At 39.1% G+C, this 18535-nt stretch overlaps 1 protein-coding gene across 1 annotated transcript; it reads left to right on the forward strand.

Moving 5' to 3' along the window:
* The first annotated feature begins 16331 nt into the window (after positions 1-16331).
* LOC114736890 (cytochrome P450 89A2-like) lies at positions 16332-18309 on the forward strand. Its single transcript, XM_028924776.1, has 2 exons — positions 16332-17878; positions 17974-18309. Exon 1 carries the CDS (start codon positions 16332-16334, stop codon positions 17871-17873), a length of 1542 nt encoding a protein of 513 aa, XP_028780609.1. The 3' UTR covers positions 17874-17878; positions 17974-18309.
* Positions 18310-18535: the final 226 nt, after the last annotated feature.

Consider the following 18535-nt stretch of genomic DNA (forward strand, 5'->3'; position numbering starts at 1 on the left):
TTTTCCTAGTGGCAATATACATACTTCATACATATCTTCCCTGTTTGTTTGTGTTTCCTTTCTTTCTTTACTAATGAGGGTTTCCATCCTTAGTTGGGGAGAGGAAGGATGGTACGGACACGTCAAACAGATCCAACCGGTAATGGACCGCCTCAAGAGAATGAGGCTTTTCTGAGACAAATGAGGGAGATGATGACAGCGGTGGTGGACGAAAGGTTGAGGAAGTTTGAGGAAGACTTCACGAGGAAGCACCAAGAGTCGGTCAATCAAGAGGACCGAGAGAATGAGGTGACTATAGAAGCACGAGGAGTAGGAGAAAGAGGGGCTAGGAGTGGTGATCGAGCTGGAGATTTACCTCAGAGGGAGGAGTATCAAGCTGATAGCCAGGGAGGAGGCACTTCAGAGGGAGTGATTTACCCTCCGCTGCTGAATGATATCACCAAAGTATGGAGGGAGGTGCATCGTCATGATCCTCCCCAGTTCAAAGGAAGTTTGGAACCATCAGATGCAGAAAAATGGATTGAGCGGATGGAGACAATCTTTACTGCTGTTCCTTGTCTTTCCCCGCTCAAGGTACAAGTGGCGGTCACCTATCTTGTAGAGCAAGCAAGACATTGGTGGGACAGTGCGAGACCCTCTGATATATCTCAGCTGGACTGGGATACTTTCAAGCGATGTTTTATGATCACTTCTTTCCAAAGGAGTTGCGAATGGAAAAGCAATTCCTATTCTATTCTCTGAAGCAGGGAGATGCATGAGGACCAATTTATCACAAGGTTTATAGATTTGGCAAAGTATGTGCCGAGGCAGACGGAAGATCATTCACTCTGGTTAGCTCAACAATTGATGAACCGTGCAAGGCCGGAGTTGAAACAGCAATTGGCCTGTTAGAGGTCAAGACCTTTGAGGAGATGTGTGTGAAGCTGCGGGTTGCGGCTAGAAGGACAAGAGAGGTGGTAGAGGCAAGGAGGGCTGAGAATCAAGCTAGAGCGGCCCGTTATCCTGGTCCTACAGGAGGAGTGGGGAAGAGGAGTCAATACAGCTCTGGGAGCTCGAGTAGCTCAGGGAGAAATAGGAATCAAGGGCAGAATCAGAGGGTGAATGCTCAGAGGGGCTTTATGCAAAGGCGCCAGAATCCAAACAATCAAGTTGGCGGGGGACAGGGCTCCCGTCGAGATTCTTCAGTGACCACCCCGAGTGTTACTGGACCGTGCCCCAGATGTGGGGGTAGGCATGCGGGGCAATGCTGGGAGTGCTTTCGATGCCACCGGTGGGGACATATTGCCAGGAACTGTCCAGAGAGTCAGCCGACACCTCCAGCTGGTCGTTCTACCGTTCCAGGACGTGTATATGCGATGACAAATGAGGAGGCTTCTGCATCTCCGAACTTGATTCGAGGTAACATTCTACTTGAGGGACATGTTATTTCTGCTTTATTTGACTCGGGTGCTACGCACTCCTTTATTTCTGTGGACTGTGCTCAGAAGTTGAGCTTGCCTGTGGTTGAGCTACCTTATGACTTAAGGGTGTCTACTCCTGCTGGAGTCACTGTAGTAACTGGAAGAGCGTGTCTAGAGCTTGCACTTCAGTTTGAGAGTCGAGATTCTACAATAGATTTGTTCTGTCTACCTTTGAAAGGTATCGATGTGATTATTGGCATGAACTGGTTGATGGCCAATGGAGCAATCCTTGATTGTAAAAGGAGGTTGGTGACAATCCCGGTAGGTGCCTTATGTGCTGAGATGTCAAGTGGTCCGGTTTTGTTGTCAGCTGCTCAAGTAGAGAAGGCGGTGAGGAAAGGGTGCCAGGCCTTCATTGTCTTCTTTCGATTAGTGAGGATGAGGCAGGAGGAATTGAACAGATAGCTGTGGTGAGGGACTACCCCGAAGTGTTTTCGGACGAGGTTGCAGGACTACCTCCAGAGCGAGAAGTGGAGTTCTCCATCGAGTTGGTTCCGGGAACCACCCCAATCTCCAAGGCTCCCTATAGAATGTCTCCTTCAGAATTGGTCGAGTTGAAAAAGCAACTAGAAGAATTGCTAGAAAAGGGACTTATCCGACCAAGTGTGTCACCGTGGGGATCGCCGGTTTTGTTTGTGAGAAAGAAAGATGGTAGCTTGAGGTTGTGTATCGACTACCGACAATTGAACAAGGTCACAATCAAGAACAAGTACCCGTTGCCTAGAATTGATGACCTATTGGACCAATTAGTCGGAGCATCAGTTTTCTCTAAGATTGATCTGAGATCAGGATACCATCAGTTGAGGGTACGAGCAGAGGACATTTCAAAAACGGCCTTTCGAACTCGTTATGGACATTATGAGTTTTTGGTGATGCCTTTTGGACTGACAAATGCTCCAGCTGTCTTTATGGACTACATGAATCGGATCTTCCGACCTTATTTGGACAGATTTGTGGTAGTGTTCATCGATGACATTCTGATTTATTCTAGAAGTGAGGAAGAACATCGAGAGCATCTTCACATCGCACTACGGATATTGAGGGATCACCAGTTGTATGCTAAGCTGTCAAAGTGCGAGTTTTGGTTAAAAGAAGTGAAGTTCTTGGGTCATGTGGTGTCAGCTCAGGGAGTAGCCGTGGATCCTAACAAAGTGGACGCAGTACTTAAGTGGGAAGTCCCTAGATCGGTAACTGAGGTACGGAGTTTTGTGGGATTAGCTGGATACTATCGGAGGTTCATCCAAGGCTTTTCTCAGATTGCAATGCCGTTGACCAAGTTAACCAAGAAGGATCAACCGTTTGTTTGGACGGAGAAATGTGAATCAGCGTTCCAAGAGCTGAAGACCAAGTTGACTACAGCTCCAGTGCTTACTCTTCCAATCCCCGGAGTACCTTATGTTCTTTACACCGATGCGTCACTAAAGGGTTTGGGTTGTGTGCTAATGCAGAACAATAAGGTGGTGGCATATGCTTCCAGGCAACTAAGGCCACATGAGGAAAACTACCCAACCCATGACTTGGAGCTAGCGGCAGTAGTTTTTGCACTAAAGATCTGGAGGCATTATCTGTATGGCTCCCAGTTCGAAGTCTTCAGTGACCATAAAAGTTTGAAATACTTGGTGGATCAGAAAGAGTTGAACAACCGACAGCGTCGTTGGATGGAGTTCCTGAAGGACTATGATTTTGAGATTAAGTATCATCCTGGAAAAGCAAATGTGGTAGCGGATGCTCTGAGTAGAAAAGCAGTGCATGTGTTCTGTATAAGCTTAAAGGAACAATTCTTGCTCGAGGAGTTGTTAGAGATCCCAATTGTACCGTCGGAGCAGGCTACTTTATGTGCAGTGCTCGGAGATTATGAATTCTATCAGGATTTACGAGCGGCTCAATGGGAAGATGATCAGTTGGCAAAGATTCGGGTAGAATTGGAGGATGGCCCAGTACAGGACTATGAACTTGGAGATATGGGCATCCTGAAGTATAAGAACCGGATTTGTGTTCCCCAGGACGAGGAGATTAAAAGAACTATCCTAGAGGAGGCTCATCGAAGCCGTTACGCCATCCACCCCGGAGCAACCAAGATGTACCATGACTAAAGCAGCAGTATTGGTGGCCCAACATGAAGAAGGAAGTGACTGACTTCGTACTTCGGTGTTTAACTGCCAGAAGGTCAAGATAGAGCATCAACGACCTGGAGGCTTGTTGCAAGGGCTAGAAATTCCTCAGTGGAAGTGGGATAGCATCTCCATGGACTTCATTGTAGGTTTGCCGAGGACACCCGAAGGGTATGATGCTATTTGGGTGGTGGTGGACAGATTGACAAAATCTGCTCACTTTTTACCCTACAAAGTCAATTATACCTTGGAGAGAATGGCCAAGTTGTACATGGATGAAATCGTCAGGCTTCATGGTGTTCCGTCGAGTATAGTCTCGGACCGAGATCCGCGCTTTACTTCTAACTTCTGGAAAGCGGTGAATGCGGCTTTGGGTACTAAGTTGAAGTTCAGTACGGCATATCACCCACAGACCGATGGACAGACCGAGCGGACAATTCAGACGCTAGAGGATATGTTGAGGGCTTGTGCCATTGAATTCAAGGGGAGTTGGATTGATCACCTACCCTTAGCTGAGTTTGCCTACAACAACAGCTACCATGCCAGCATCCAGATGGCCCCTTATGAAGCACTCTACGGCCGGAAGTGTAGATCGCCTCTTTGTTGGACGGAATTGAGTGAAAGAACGGTTTTAGGACCAGATTTGGTAGATGCTACTACAGAGAAGATTGAGATCATCAAGCAGAAGTTGTTGACAGCTCAGAGCCGGCAAAAGAGTTATGCTGATAGGAGGAGGAGACCATTGGAGTTTTGTGAGGGTGACCATGTGTTTTTGAGGGTCACGCCTACTACTGGTATTGGGAGGTCCATTAAAGCGAGGAAGTTATCTCCTAGATTTCTTGGACCCTTTGAAATTCTAGAGAGAATTGGAGAAGTGGCTTATCGAATTGCTTTGCCGCCACACCTGTCCAATGTACATGATGTGTTTCATGTGTCCCAACTCAAGAAGTACCACCCTGATCCGTCTCACATCTTAGAGCCTGAGGAGGTGGAGCTGGATGACAATCTAACTTACCAGGCGGAACCGGAAAGAATCCTTGATGTGAAGGACAAGCAGTTGAGGAATAAGACCATTCGATTGGTGAAAGTCTTCTGGAAGGGCATGAGTCCTGGTGATGCCACCTGGGAGACAGAGGAAAGGATGCGACGTGATTACCCTCGTTTGTTTTCTTAGTAAGTGTTTTGTGTTTGTTGTGTGGTGTTTGTGTGATTGCTTGAATTTTGGGGACAAAATTCCTTAGTTGGGGAGAATTGTAACATCCTAAGTTTAATCGGGTTTTAATGCCTCTTTGGGTTGATTTTGAGGATAGATTAGCAATTTAATCTTGATTTGAGGTATGTTGGAGGTATAGGTGAACGTACCCCTCTCAGGGTATGTTCGCCGCGGCGAACCGGGAGTTCCTAGAGGGGATGTCTTTCGGGAAGGTTTGGCCGCGGCGAAGTCTTGGGGACGCCGCGGCGAAGTTGTTCTGGTGAGCGAGGCTTCCCTTTCGGGAAGGTTTCGCCGCGGCGAAGGTAAGGGCACGCCGCGGCGAAGTTCTTCTGGGCGAGCGAGAGTTTCCTCTCGGGAAGCTTTCGCCGCGGCGAAGTTTAGAGTTTGCCGCGGCGAAGTAGGTTTTTCAGGCGAGTAATCCCTCTCGGGATTAGTTCGCCGCAGCGAAAGGTCGCGATTCTATATAATCGCTGGAGGGTTCAGATGTGCGAAAATTGGAAAATCTGAAGGAGGAGAGAGAAGCTCTGCTAGGGTTTCGTGGAGGAGGCTTGAGAAAGGCATTTCTAAGGATCCATTACCTCAAGTAAGTGATTTTAACCTCTAATCTTCTTTCTTTCTTGAAATTCCATGGAATTTATGAGGATTTTGGTGGAACCCTAGGAATTTCTAGGTTGTGATGGAATTGAGGTTTTTGACCAATTGTTTTGAGTTTAATTGATTGCATTGGGTTAGTTTAAGTATTTAATCGGTGTAGTTTTCTTGGATTTAAAGAATCTTGAGTTTTGGAGTTAGGGTTTATGGAATTGGATGATTTGGGATTGAGGATGATAATGTAGGGATTGAATTTGAGTTTTGTGAATTGGGTTATGTTAAGGAGGGTTAAATTGGATGTTTAATCGGTTTAGATTTGTTGTTGGAACCTTAATTGCTCAAATGAGATGTTGGAGGTCGAATTCCTATAGTGGGTCCTTGAGGTTTGAACTCTAATTGATGCTTGGAAGGAGACTTGATGTTTTAATAGACTTTGAGGACTTTGGAGTGTTGTTTTGATAGTTATACCCTTTGAGTTGGGTAGAGTTTTGATGGGAGATAGGAATTTTGTGTCCCCAAGTGTTGTTTTGGCCACATTATTAGTTTGAGAGCTAATACATGTTGGTTGTGTGTTTGTGTGCTTGTGTAGACCGGTTGTGAGTCTCGGTGGTGCACGGGGCCACTTTGTTGATTGTTATTCCTTGCTCAGGCGAGAGGTAACCACTTTCCAATCCTTAGTACTTGCTTCTGTGGTATTGTGAGTAGATTTGTGTTTTGTGCTCCAATTAGTAATTGTGTTCGAACTATATGTTGTATATAAAAAATGGAAAACCGTCTTGTGGGGTTTGGACTTATGATGAATGAAATTGTGGAATTGTGAAAGATATGCCACTGAATGGGGTTAATTATGAAATGATTATTACTCTTGATTATGATTTGAGCATGATGCATTAATTGGGAATTTGGTGAGAGTTTTGTCTGTTACTACCACGTGGTAAGGCCTCCATTAATGCATGATGGTTGGCTCTTTACGTCCCCCATAGTGAGGGATAGGCCTTCGGGCTCATTACGTCCCCCAGAGTGAGGGATAGGCCTTTATGGCTCCTTACGTCCCCCATAGTGAGGGATAGGCCGGGTTCGGCTCCTGAAAATCCCCCAAAGTGAGGGATTTGGTTGATGGGATTGCATCATTGCACTGGCATAAATTGTTGTGGCTATCATTATGTATTATTTGTGAACTGCCCCACTTGACACCTCACGAGCACCTATTTAGTAGTACCTAGTATTGGAAAGGTTGGTTACTGGGACTTTGTCTCACCCCGTGGTTTACAATGTTTTCAGGTGAAGGTTCTAGGCGTGGGCCTTCGGGAAGAGACGCGGAGGCTTGAGCTTGGTTAGCTTTAGGCCTCTAGCTTTATTTATGTATGGATAGTTGTATATTGCCACAGCTAGGGCTTTCTTGAAATATTCTGATCTCCCGGCCTTATTGTAAACTGGAGAATATATTATCTACTTGTTTTGTTGGCCGGAGGCCATTCCTATTATTTCATGAAACTTTGTTATTCGTGGTTGAGGTCTATTTGGATGGGCTGTCTTGATGTATGTGTTACCCGGGCCGGAGGCTCGGAGGCCCAGTAGATATGAATGGATTATTTTAGTTGCATGCAACTGCATTTGAGATGGAACCAAGTTTTAAATGTTAATTTTCTAAAATTACGCAATTTCCTTCTACTATGGTAGTTGTTGTACATCTTTCCTTTTTCTACCATAGTAGAAGTCTTATGAAAAGTATTGATGTTTTAGGAAGAGGGTTCTTACAAAAACAATGGCCCAAGCTTTCTTTAAAGCTCTCTATACTAGAGACCCAAATGTTACCTCGGTGAATGACTGGCCTGAAGTTTTCCCACCTCTTACATCAGATCAACTTATGTACATTCAGCGGGAAGTGTCAGAGGAGGAAATTAAGATAGCGGCTTTTGAAATGGGTGCCTTCAAAGCTCCGGGCCCGGACAGACTACAACCTCATTTCTTCCAATCCCACTGGCAGGAGGTAGGACCGAAAGTGTGTGAACTGATTATAAGTCTCTTCAAAGATCCGTCAGGAGTGGGAATGATCAACCATACAAATATTGTGCTGATTCCTAAAATCGATCATCCAGTTGAACTTAAAGACTTTAGACCCATATCTCTCTGCAATGTGTGTTTTAAAATTCTCAGTAAGGTTCTTGCCAATCGGTTAAAGGGAGTAATGGATTTTCTAATCCAACCTAATCAATGTAGCTTTATTAGAGGACGACAGAGTTGTGATAATATTATTATTGCACAAGAAGCAATCCACACCATGAGGTCTAAGAAAAGTGGTCAAGGATTTGTGGCAATCAAGGTTGATATGGAAAAAGCTTATGATAGACTCGATTGGAATTTTCTCCAGTTTACACTGCAGAGTTTGGGGCTTAACAATGGATTTGTAAATCTGATCATGCAATGCATTTCATTAGCCTCTATGTGTGTTCTTTGGAATGGTGAACCTTCAGAAAAGTTCCTCCCTTCGAGGGGAATAAGACAGGGTGATCCCTTAAGTCCCTACCTCTTTGTGCTTTGCATGGAGCGGTTGGGACAGCTGATAAACGTTGAAGTTCAGGAAGGACGCTGGAAACCACTTGAGCTCTGTACTCGGGGACCCAAAATTTCCCATTTGTTCTTCGCTGACGACCTGGTGCTCTTCAGCGAAGCATCACAGGATCAAATGGAGGAGATAAGAGAGATTATGAAATTCTTTTGTGAAGTCTCAGGCCACAAAATCAGCTTGCAGAAATCTAGAATGTTTGTCTCTTGTAATGTTCATTCTAGTAGAGCTACCTCTCTCAGCCAATGGTTAGGGATCAGATTATCTGCTGATCTTGGAAAGTATTTGGGTGTCCCTCTTCTTCATAAAAGAGTAGTGAAAGTCACTTTTGCACCAATTATTCAAAGAGTCCGACACAAGCTAGCTAGCTGGAAAGGCAAATTGTTAAGCATGGCAGGTAGGATTGTCCTCATTAAATCTGTATTGTCTGCTCTCCCTTACTATCAGATGCAATCGATTCTTCTGCCGAAGGGGGTGCTTGCTGAAATTGAGAAACTTTACAGAGATTTCTTCTGGAACCACTCCTCCGATGCAAGGAAATTGCACTTAGTAGCGTGGGATACCATTAAGTCAGATAAAAAAGTTGGTGGTTTGGGGATCAAAGACCTTCACTTTCAAAATATGGCTTTTATTATGAAATTGTGCTGGGGCATCCTGACAAAGCCCCAAGCACTTTGGGTACAATGCTTGAAATCCAAGTATAAATGTGGCAATGAAGAAATACCAAATGTGGAAGGCAAACGTAATCAATCAGCAGTTTGGAGAAGTATATCTTCGGTGTGGGAAGTGTTCCTAAAAGGAGTGGGGAAGAAAATCAGAAGTGGGGCAAATACAAAAGCTTGGAAAGACCTTTGGGCCCCGCTTGAGTTGCCGCTCAAGGACTATGTGATCAAAAACCACCACCTCTTGGAAACCGATGCCACGGTCAACCAATTTGTGTACCCATGGGGAACTTGGAATTTAAGCTGGTGGAGTAATTTCCTCCCACAGTGGGTGGTCGACAAGATCAAGCTTGTGCCACCTCCAAGTGTGGGCGACTCTGACATCTTCTACTGGAGGAAAAGTGCTGATGGAAATTTCAACATTAAGTCGACTTACAATTGGGTGTCCTGTAAACAGTGTAGCCCAGTTGACTCGTACTGGAAAAATCTCTGGAATTGGGATATCCCAGAGTGTGTGAAAGTCTTCATGTGGCAGGTGTTTCATGAGAGACTCCCTACCAACTCTCTCAGAGCTAAACGCTGCTCTGCAGCTATACCGGAGTGCCCTTTTGAGTGTAGTAGTGAGGAGTCCATTTTACATACTTTGAGAGATTGTGAGAATGCCTATAGAGTGTGGACTGCTTTTCTTAACCCCTTGTATATATCTGGTTTTTTCAATGGTGACTTGCAGGATTGGCTGCGATGGAATCTAAGGAATCAACCTGGAGCAAGGAAGGTTTCCAAGTGGCAGTGGCGCAAGGTTTTCTCCCTCGCGTGCTGGACAATATGGAAAAATCGTTGCAAGAAGGCTTTCGGCGAAGTCAATGCTCGAACCAGCGAATTGACAAACCAGTGCCTGCATTTACTCATGGAAGAAGTTGAAGGCAACCGGCTCAAACACCAGATCTTTAAGTCATGTGACAGAGTTAACGACACATGGAAGCCACCACCACCATCCTTTGTGAGACTGGATGTAGACGGGTCTGTTACGAATCAGGGGCATGCGGCTTGCGGCGGTGTGCTAAGAGACGAACGTGGAAATTGGATCTCAAGCTTCCAACAAAATTTGGGTTTCGCGGGCTCGACCATTGCCGAGTTATTGGCTATCAGATCAGGACTATTGTTCTGCAAGAGCTTGAATCTGTCAAAAATCAAGCTTTACACCGACTCAAGAGAGGCTTTGTGCCTATTACAGTATGGGGGTGGTTATACACATCCGTTTCATGAAGAGATTAGTGAGACAAGGTCCATTATCTTCTCTAATTGGGACCTAGAGATTTGTTACTCTAACAGAGAGATGCTAAGCTGTGCAGACTATCTAGCAAGAAGTGCCCATCATGTTTCCTCGGAGGTGATTCAGATCCAACATCCTCCAAGTCCTTGTATTCATCTGATGCAAGAGGATTGGCCGTATGGTCATAGAGCGCATTTAGCTTAGTTTCTTTAGGCTTTTGCTGTATTTCAAGCTTAGGCTTGCCGTTCTCCTTTAAAAAAAAAGAAATGAATAATGCATGAAATATAATTCAGTCAAGTTGCGCAGGCTCTGTTTGTTATCACTAGCCAATATACTTGCTTAGTAAGTATATTTTAGGAAAGATAACATCTTTTTATTACAAATAACTAACTTAACTAGTTTTTTAATATATTCAAATTAGTCAATTATCTCTGATATTAAGAATAGGAGGTAATATATTATTCGTCCAGTCCTTAATATAGGACCCAATTGTTGAGTTGGTTTTGATCTTAAATATAAGACTCATTTCTCATATTTATCAATTTTCTCTAAATTACCCATATGGATACTTCTTCAACCATAATCAAGTAGAAGAACAAGAGGGGGTATTAAGAAAGATGATTATGGTATTTTAGGAAAAATGTGTCACATTTCTTATAATTAACTAACTTACCTAACTTTTTTAATCTAATCAAATTAGTTAAATGTGTTTTATATTAAGGATCGGAGAAGAATATGTATGCATGCTATAAGAGAAATAAAAGCGCATTATTTTTTGGCCAAAAAACCTTGTGTATTACTCCTCCGGTCCTTAATATAGGACCCAATTATTGAGTTAGTTTTGATCCTAAATATAAGACCCATTTCTCATATTTATCAATTTTCTCTACATTACCCTTATGAATATTCCCTCAACCACAATCAAGTAGAAGAATGAGAGATAGTATTAAAAAAGATGATTATGATGTTTTAGGAAAAACGTGTCACATTTCTTATAATTAACTAATTTACCTAACTTTCTTAATCTAATCAAATTAGTTAAATGAGTTTTATATTAAGGACTGGAGGAGTATTTGTATACGCACCATAAATACCTTTTTCACCTTTCCTTTGTTTTTCTTTTTGGGGGCCAAACTTTTTGTCGCCTTTCAGCCTGATGATAACCATGCGCCTAAGAACTTGGCACGTAGTTAGCGATTTTCAACTATTTTTATGGTAATTAATTGGTAGCTATACTTCTTCACGTGACCAACAACCTGTTAAGTTTGATATTTTCTACCACAGTCACAGTGGGAGGGTTAGTTGGATGTTCGTTTCATACCCATTCACAATGTGTTGCAGTTCAGATTTTATAATTTTATTTATATGATCTAAATTAAATTATTATTTTTTGAAATAAACTTGCTAGTGAAAAATTAGACCATCCCAATTACGATTCTCAATTACTTCAGTCCACCATTCCGATTAAATTTGAAACTTTAATTAATAAAATCATAGGTTGAAATATGATAAGGGTAAAAAACATGTTAAAATAGTTATTCCCATTCAAGACCAGTGATTAAACGTTTAGTTAATATACTGGATACAATAATATAAAAAGTAATTTAAATTTATTCTTTTTTCCTTTGATGACATTTTAATATATAAGGAATTAAAAGCAACCACTACCTAATATATAAAAGAATAGAAAAATAAAACAACCACTGACATAGCAAGTTCAATAATGTTTTTCCTTTCTTTGGAGGTTTATGATGATTGAGAGAGGATCTGCATGGAAAGATTTGATTAGTTAAGAAAAAAAACCAAAAATGACAAAGAATAATTATATTTAAAAAAACGTGTTTAGTGCTCAACACTCTTTTTTCACCACAATTTTCTTTGTTCTTATCACATGCAATCCCTCAAAATTTCTCAATCTGATTTCACACATATCTTTATTTTCTTTTACTTCACCGGACATTACTGAAAGGTATCCAAATTAAACAAAATAGTATTGATGCGTGAAAAAATTTAGGGTAAAGTAATATTTAGCATCCCTATATTATTTTTAGTTGAATCTAGTATCCTAATTTTATTTTTGGTATATCTAACACCCTAATCCTGTTTATAATGTGTGTAGCACCTCTAAATCATAAATAATAGTATGGTGTTGGATGTAATTGAAAAATAATATCAGGCATATTGGATAAGCCAAAAAAAAAAAGGTACTATAAATAAGATTAAGGCTCTAGATACTACTAAGAAACAACATAATGTCGCTTTACCCAAAAATTTATATATTTATAATCCATTTTTAAGAAGAATATTTATGAATAAAAATAAATAGCAAATAGTTATATTTACAAAATACTCACATGGTCCTATTGATAAAAGAAAACTTTTTTTATCTTATTTATAATTCACATTATTAAATTCTTTTACATAATAATATAATTTTACTCTTTATTTATTATTGTTAGATTAAGTATCATTGTGATAGGATATATATTAAACATGGATAAAATGAAAAAATAATTAAATTTAAAGAGAGAGCTAACAAGGATACCTCCCTGTAATGTTTGGGTGAAGTAAAAAATATGGATAAATAAAAATAGATTGGAAATTTTGGAGGGCTGCAGCTTGAAAGAAAAAAACAAAGAAAAAAAACTTACGTTGAAAAAGAAAAGAAAGGGAAAACTACAAAAAAAAAAAAAAACAAATTTGTGATGGCTTGATGAGCTCCTCGAATGCGAACGCTGGAAAAGCAGCTTGGAATGAGAAAGATCAAATGACGCATTAATAATAATACTCCTTCGATTTTAAATATAAAATTCTTATACACATTAGTATAAGGGTCTTATATTTAAGATTGAAGGAGTATTACCTTTAATACTAATTATAAGGCATAATTTGTAATCTATTAAAAAGGTCTTATAAATAAGACAGGAGATGATATTCAATATAAATATGTGGAAGAGAATAGTATTCCATAAACGCTCAGTGTTCCTAATTAGGAAAAATGATCTTTCATGAACATTTAACTTTCTGTCCTTGAAATTAAATTTATTATTATTATGTGGTATAAGAAAAGGGAAAACGACAAAAAAAAGGAAATTACTCAATACCAAATAAGAAAATGTAATAAAAATTTGTTATCACTTGTAAATTTAGTATTGTTAACACTAAAAAAAATATTGTTATCAAACTTGATCTGTGATTCAATAATTTTCAGCTTTTTTTGGTCATTTTTCCTAAAAAATTTGGGAGAATTTTAAAAAAATATATTTGAATTTTAAAATTTCAAATCAATCTTATTTACTGCACTTTAATAATAATTGATAACATTTAAAAAGCAAAAAGACAACAGATTTTTGTAGTCATTCTTAATCTGAGATTTTAAATTTTAGAGGTTTTTTTTTTTTGAAATTCTTCGGGGAAAAAAAACTTTATTGACATTAGTAATATTTTCGGCCATATCTGGGGAGCAGTTTATGGGGCACTGGCCAATAATAGCGCTAAATTGGGCCATCATATATATATATATATATATATGTATGTATGTATGTATGTATGTACGTATATAGGTCTGATGTCTTCAAATTAAAACAAGCACACAAAATTATTACTACCTTGGCTTCTAATTATAAGAGCCAGTTAACTAATTTGAGGAGGTTAAGGAAGTAAGTTGAGTTAGTTATTTGTCCTAAATAGGTGTTATCTTTCCTAAAATATCCTTGCTAATCAAGTGTATTGACTAGAACTGTCATTGCTAGAAGGGCTACTTTGAAAAAAATATATATAAATATAAGAGACAAAGTGGATTAGGGTCTTATATTTAGGACCAAAATAAAAATCAAACAGGATTTTATATTAAAGATTGGAGGTAGTATTTCATATGGGATCTTCCACAAGGTGATCGATGAACCATGCAGCAATTGGAGATAACAACAACTAATTTCTAAGATTTTCGTTCCTGGGAACATCGATCGTAGCTCTCAGTTCTGATTAATTCAAAAAATCCATTCATGTGATTTCATGATTTGGTGTGAAAAACGACAAACCATTTAAATCCAGTTGATTTATATACGTACAGACAAGATCAGTTATTAATGATTAATTAATGATCGATTCCAAAACAAGTTGCCCCTAATTCTCTCTCCCTCTATTGTTTGATAAAAGACAACTTATTTAGCAAAACAATAAAACGATAAGTATAGAACCATCAACTAATCTAGAGTCAGGACTAAATTGGAGTCCGAAGTCTGAAAACAAAAAACATGTTACAGTGGGGTTTGGTGTAGCAAAAAAGGTTCAGTTTTTCATAATATGATAAATTAAGGTTCAATTCTCATTAAAAAATGTGCTAACATTTAATATCCTATAGTGGTTTTAGATAGAATTTATTCCAATAAGAGAATACTTGTATTTAGCAGAGAGAGTGAGAGAACACGAAGTTATAGCAATAGGCTCAAAAGATAGTCAACACTTCAACGACCAGTAATTTTTTCTCAAGCTATTTTAAATTTAAGTATCATCAAATTTTGCTCATTTTACATCTTACCTTTTCTCAACAATCTTAAAAAGAAATAAAAGCTCCACAGACCACATGTAGAGGCCAGGCTCTTTACTCTCCCACTCTCTTCCTGTTTTTTAGGCACAAATGGCACGATTTTGCACTTACAAAAAAGTTTTTTTAAATTATTTAATTTTACATGCATTGCGTCCTATGATATGCATGGATATATATATATATATATATATATTCACGGATAAGGAGTGGGCAAGGATTTTATTATTATTAATTTTAGGGTCATTCTAATTTCAGTTTCTTATAACCTTTTAGGATTTTATTTCACTTCAATGACTATTTGTAACCTGTAAACTTTTATTATTATTTACCATCATTTCGTCCTTTTTCTCAAACAGAAAAAGAAACACTTCAAGATTGTCTTCCAATTTTTTGTTAATTCCCTATTTTGCCCCCACTGAATTACTTATATTAAGATTATTGTATTTATTATCCGTGAAAATTATTTAGATGGTAAATTCTCTCTCTTAGATTCTCTTCCCCACAAATAAGAGTATTTTTAGAAAGAATGTTATATTTATTACATATTTATTATATCTTTAACTAATTTTAACTAATATTTTATCAACGTTATTCAGTTAAGTGTCTCTTATAGAAAGAAAATAGATTATAAAGTTTGTATACATGAATTTTATTAGGAGCTAGAAATGTATAACATCTATATTTATAATATTATGAAAAAAAAATTAAAATTCAAACTCATGGCCCCAGCCAATCTCCCCTCCATTCACTACTGATATGGGTATAGATATTGAGGGTAGCATGATAAAATAATAAAATAATAAACTACTTTCAAACGTGACAATTTTTAATACTATTTTAGAATTGAGTTTGAAAGATATACATGCATCATTACGCATAAACGTGAGAAATTGAAATATGAGAACAGAAATATGAAAATCATGATTTTATGTAAATATACGTCAATATCGAGAAACTATAAAAATTTTAAGTTTTCTAAACAAAGTAAGCTTATTATCCCCAAAAGAAATCAATTATTTGTTAGGGTAACATTACATGCATCATTAAAGACAATTAATTATCCCTGTCTGATGCGTCACATGTATTTGTTAAGCAAGTGGAAGAGAGAATCTTCGCTCAAGTAAAGATAACGCGAAAGAAAGAGCGAAAGGATGACCATGTATATAAATTAACATATTTTTCATAAGAGGAAAAATAATTTATTTGAAGAATTTCGCTTGTTCAATCGTTTTAAATGATTTAGTGTTTTGTTGAAAAAAAGAAAATAAGGATAACTAATGATTATAATTTATTTGAAATAATTATGAGTAACTCATTGGCATTGCAGCGAGGAAGCGGTGCAATATGAGTAATATGGGGTTCTTAAAGTAACTCATTCTCCTATATTAAGAAACCTATTAAATTGTCTAAACATTTTAATTTTTTTCACATTAATTTTTTTTATGTACAGATCATTCTTATATCTATCAATTATTTTTTTTAATATGAATTAAATGAGGATAAAATTTAAAAAATAAACATTAAATATACTACCAGTAATTCATAATGCATTTAGAACAAAAAATTAATACTATATCATTTCTTTAATATAAAAATTAGTTGATTAATTTAAGTAAATTAAGAAAATTAGTTAAATTTGTTATTTGTAATAAATATATATTATTTTTCTTAATATATATCCTTATCTTTTGATGAAACATTTAATATGTATGATTATTATAATGATTACTTTTAAAAAATGGATAATTTTTATATTCATAATCGGAGATACGACCTAGAGTGGTGGGTAAGTTGCTATTAAATTATAGGAAGCTGAGCCGTTGAGAACTTGAGATATCAATATATATGTACACACATCAAGCAATAAAACGCAATTCACAGCCTAAGGCCTGAAACACACAAAATCATGGAGGCTTGGGTCATCGGCGTCGTCTCTCTCGTTCTCTGCTTTTCCATAAGACCACTCCTCACTCTTCTCTTCCCCTCGCTCAAGAAATCACATCGTCTTCCTCCAGGTCCTCTCCCCATTGTTGGCACCCTCTTGTTTCTTCGCATATCTTTCAATAAACTCGAGCCTCTCCTTCTTCGTCTTCATGCCAAGTACGGTCCCATCATCACCTTCCCCATCGGCTTCTTTCCTGCCATTTTCATCGCCGACAGATCCCTCGCCTACCAAGCCCTTGTTCAGAACGGCGCCGTCTTCAGTGACCGTCCCAAAGCCCTCGCCACCAGCAAGATCATCAACAGTCACCAGCACAACATCAGCTCCTCCGGCTACGGCCCCACCTGGCGTGCCCTCCGCCGTAACCTCACCGCCGAGATCCTCCACCCCGCCCGGATCAAGTCCTTCTACGGTACCCGCCGGTGGGTGGCCGACAAGCTCGTCCAAAAGTTGAGGGTTCACTGCGAAACCTCCAATCGCATCAAACTCATGGACCATATTCTGCATGCCATCTTCAGCTTGCTGGCTTTCATGTGTTTCGGTGAGAAGCTGTCCGACAAGCAAATCAACGAGATCGAACGTGTCCAGCGAACTATACTTTTGAGGTACAACAGGTTCCTGATGCTGAACTTCTGGCCGAAAATGGCAAAGATATTGCTGCGAAAACGATGGGATGAGTTCATGCAACTACGGAACGACCAGGCCAACGTGATGGTTCCTCTGATAAGAGCAAGGACGCTCGTCAAGGAAGAGAGACTGAGCAAAGCAAAAGAGGAGGAGAAAGGAGAAGTGATAGTGGCATACGTGGATACTCTGCTGGATTTAGAGTGGCCTGAGGAGAAGCGAAGGCTTGAAGAAGATGAAATCGTCAATTTGATTTCGGAGTTTCTGAATGCTGGAACAGACACCACAGCCACATCACTGGAATGGATCATGGCCAACTTGGTGAAGTACCCACAGCTCCAACAACGCCTCTACGACGAAATCAAATCTGTGATGGGGGACTCAAAGGAGAGGATGGTGAATGAAGCTTATTTAGGAAAGCTTCCATATCTGAAGGCCGTGATCCTGGAGGGCTTGAGGCGTCACCCTCCTGGTCGAGTTCTGATCCCACACTCTGTGACGAAGGACGTGGTTCTGAATGATCACTTGGTGCCCAAGAACGGAACTGTGAATTTCATGGTGGCCCAAATGGGTTGGGATCCGAAGGTGTGGGAGGACCCAATGGAGTTCAAGCCAGAGAGATTCCTGAACAGGGAGAAGAATGAGGTGGAGGCGTTTGATTTCACAGGGACGAAGGAGATAAAGATGATGCCGTTTGGGGCGGGAAGGAGGATGTGCCCAGGCAACAACTTGGCCATACTCCATATGGAATATTTTGTGGCCAACTTGATTTGGAATTTCGAGTGGAAATCCCCAGACGGGGACGTTGATTTGACTGAGAAACAGGAATTCACCATGATGATGAAAACTCCGTTGCACGTCTCTTTATCCCCAAGATTTTAACTCTTGTATATTTTCTACAAACCATTGTGTTCTCTTAACTTTGTGATATATAGAATAAAGAAACTCATGTTCGTTAATTTTATTTTTCTTTATCTTTTAGATTTAATATGAGATTGGTAAGAAGTTACCATTGGTACGTCTTGAGCCCATAATGATTGTCTGTGCGCAAAAATCTGGTGCTACGGTATGATTCAACCCTAGATAGTCCAAATAAATAATGCTATAGAATTAGATCAGACTAGACTGAACTAATTGGTCAAGCTGGATTGGGTTCTTGACAAAATAGTTAGACCACCTGAACTAGTTCATTCTGGTTCAGGTGATTTTTTTTAAAAAAAATATTTTGTAATTTGAAATGTTATTTTTTATTGTTGTTCAATATTGTTAGAGATTCTTATGAATTTATGCTTAAGTTTTGATATTTTGGGATGATTTTTATATGCTTATGGGTTTTTTTATTGTCCTAATAATTGTTTTTATTATTTTGAAATCTTGGTTCTCATAAAAAAAATAAAAAAAAAAAAGAAAAGAAAAATTAAAGTCCTGGACTGCCTACATTGGTTGAGACAATTTAGTAGATCAAGTTCAGTTTAACCTGACTTTAAGTTACTACTGGACTGGACCAAACCATAGACTACCAAACCCAACCCGCTCATAAATTA

This window comes from Neltuma alba, unplaced genomic scaffold, assembly GCF_004799145.2.
Source record: "Neltuma alba isolate B1F8T4 unplaced genomic scaffold, ASM479914v2 tig00013381_pilon, whole genome shotgun sequence".
Classification (NCBI taxonomy): domain Eukaryota; kingdom Viridiplantae; phylum Streptophyta; class Magnoliopsida; order Fabales; family Fabaceae; genus Neltuma; species Neltuma alba.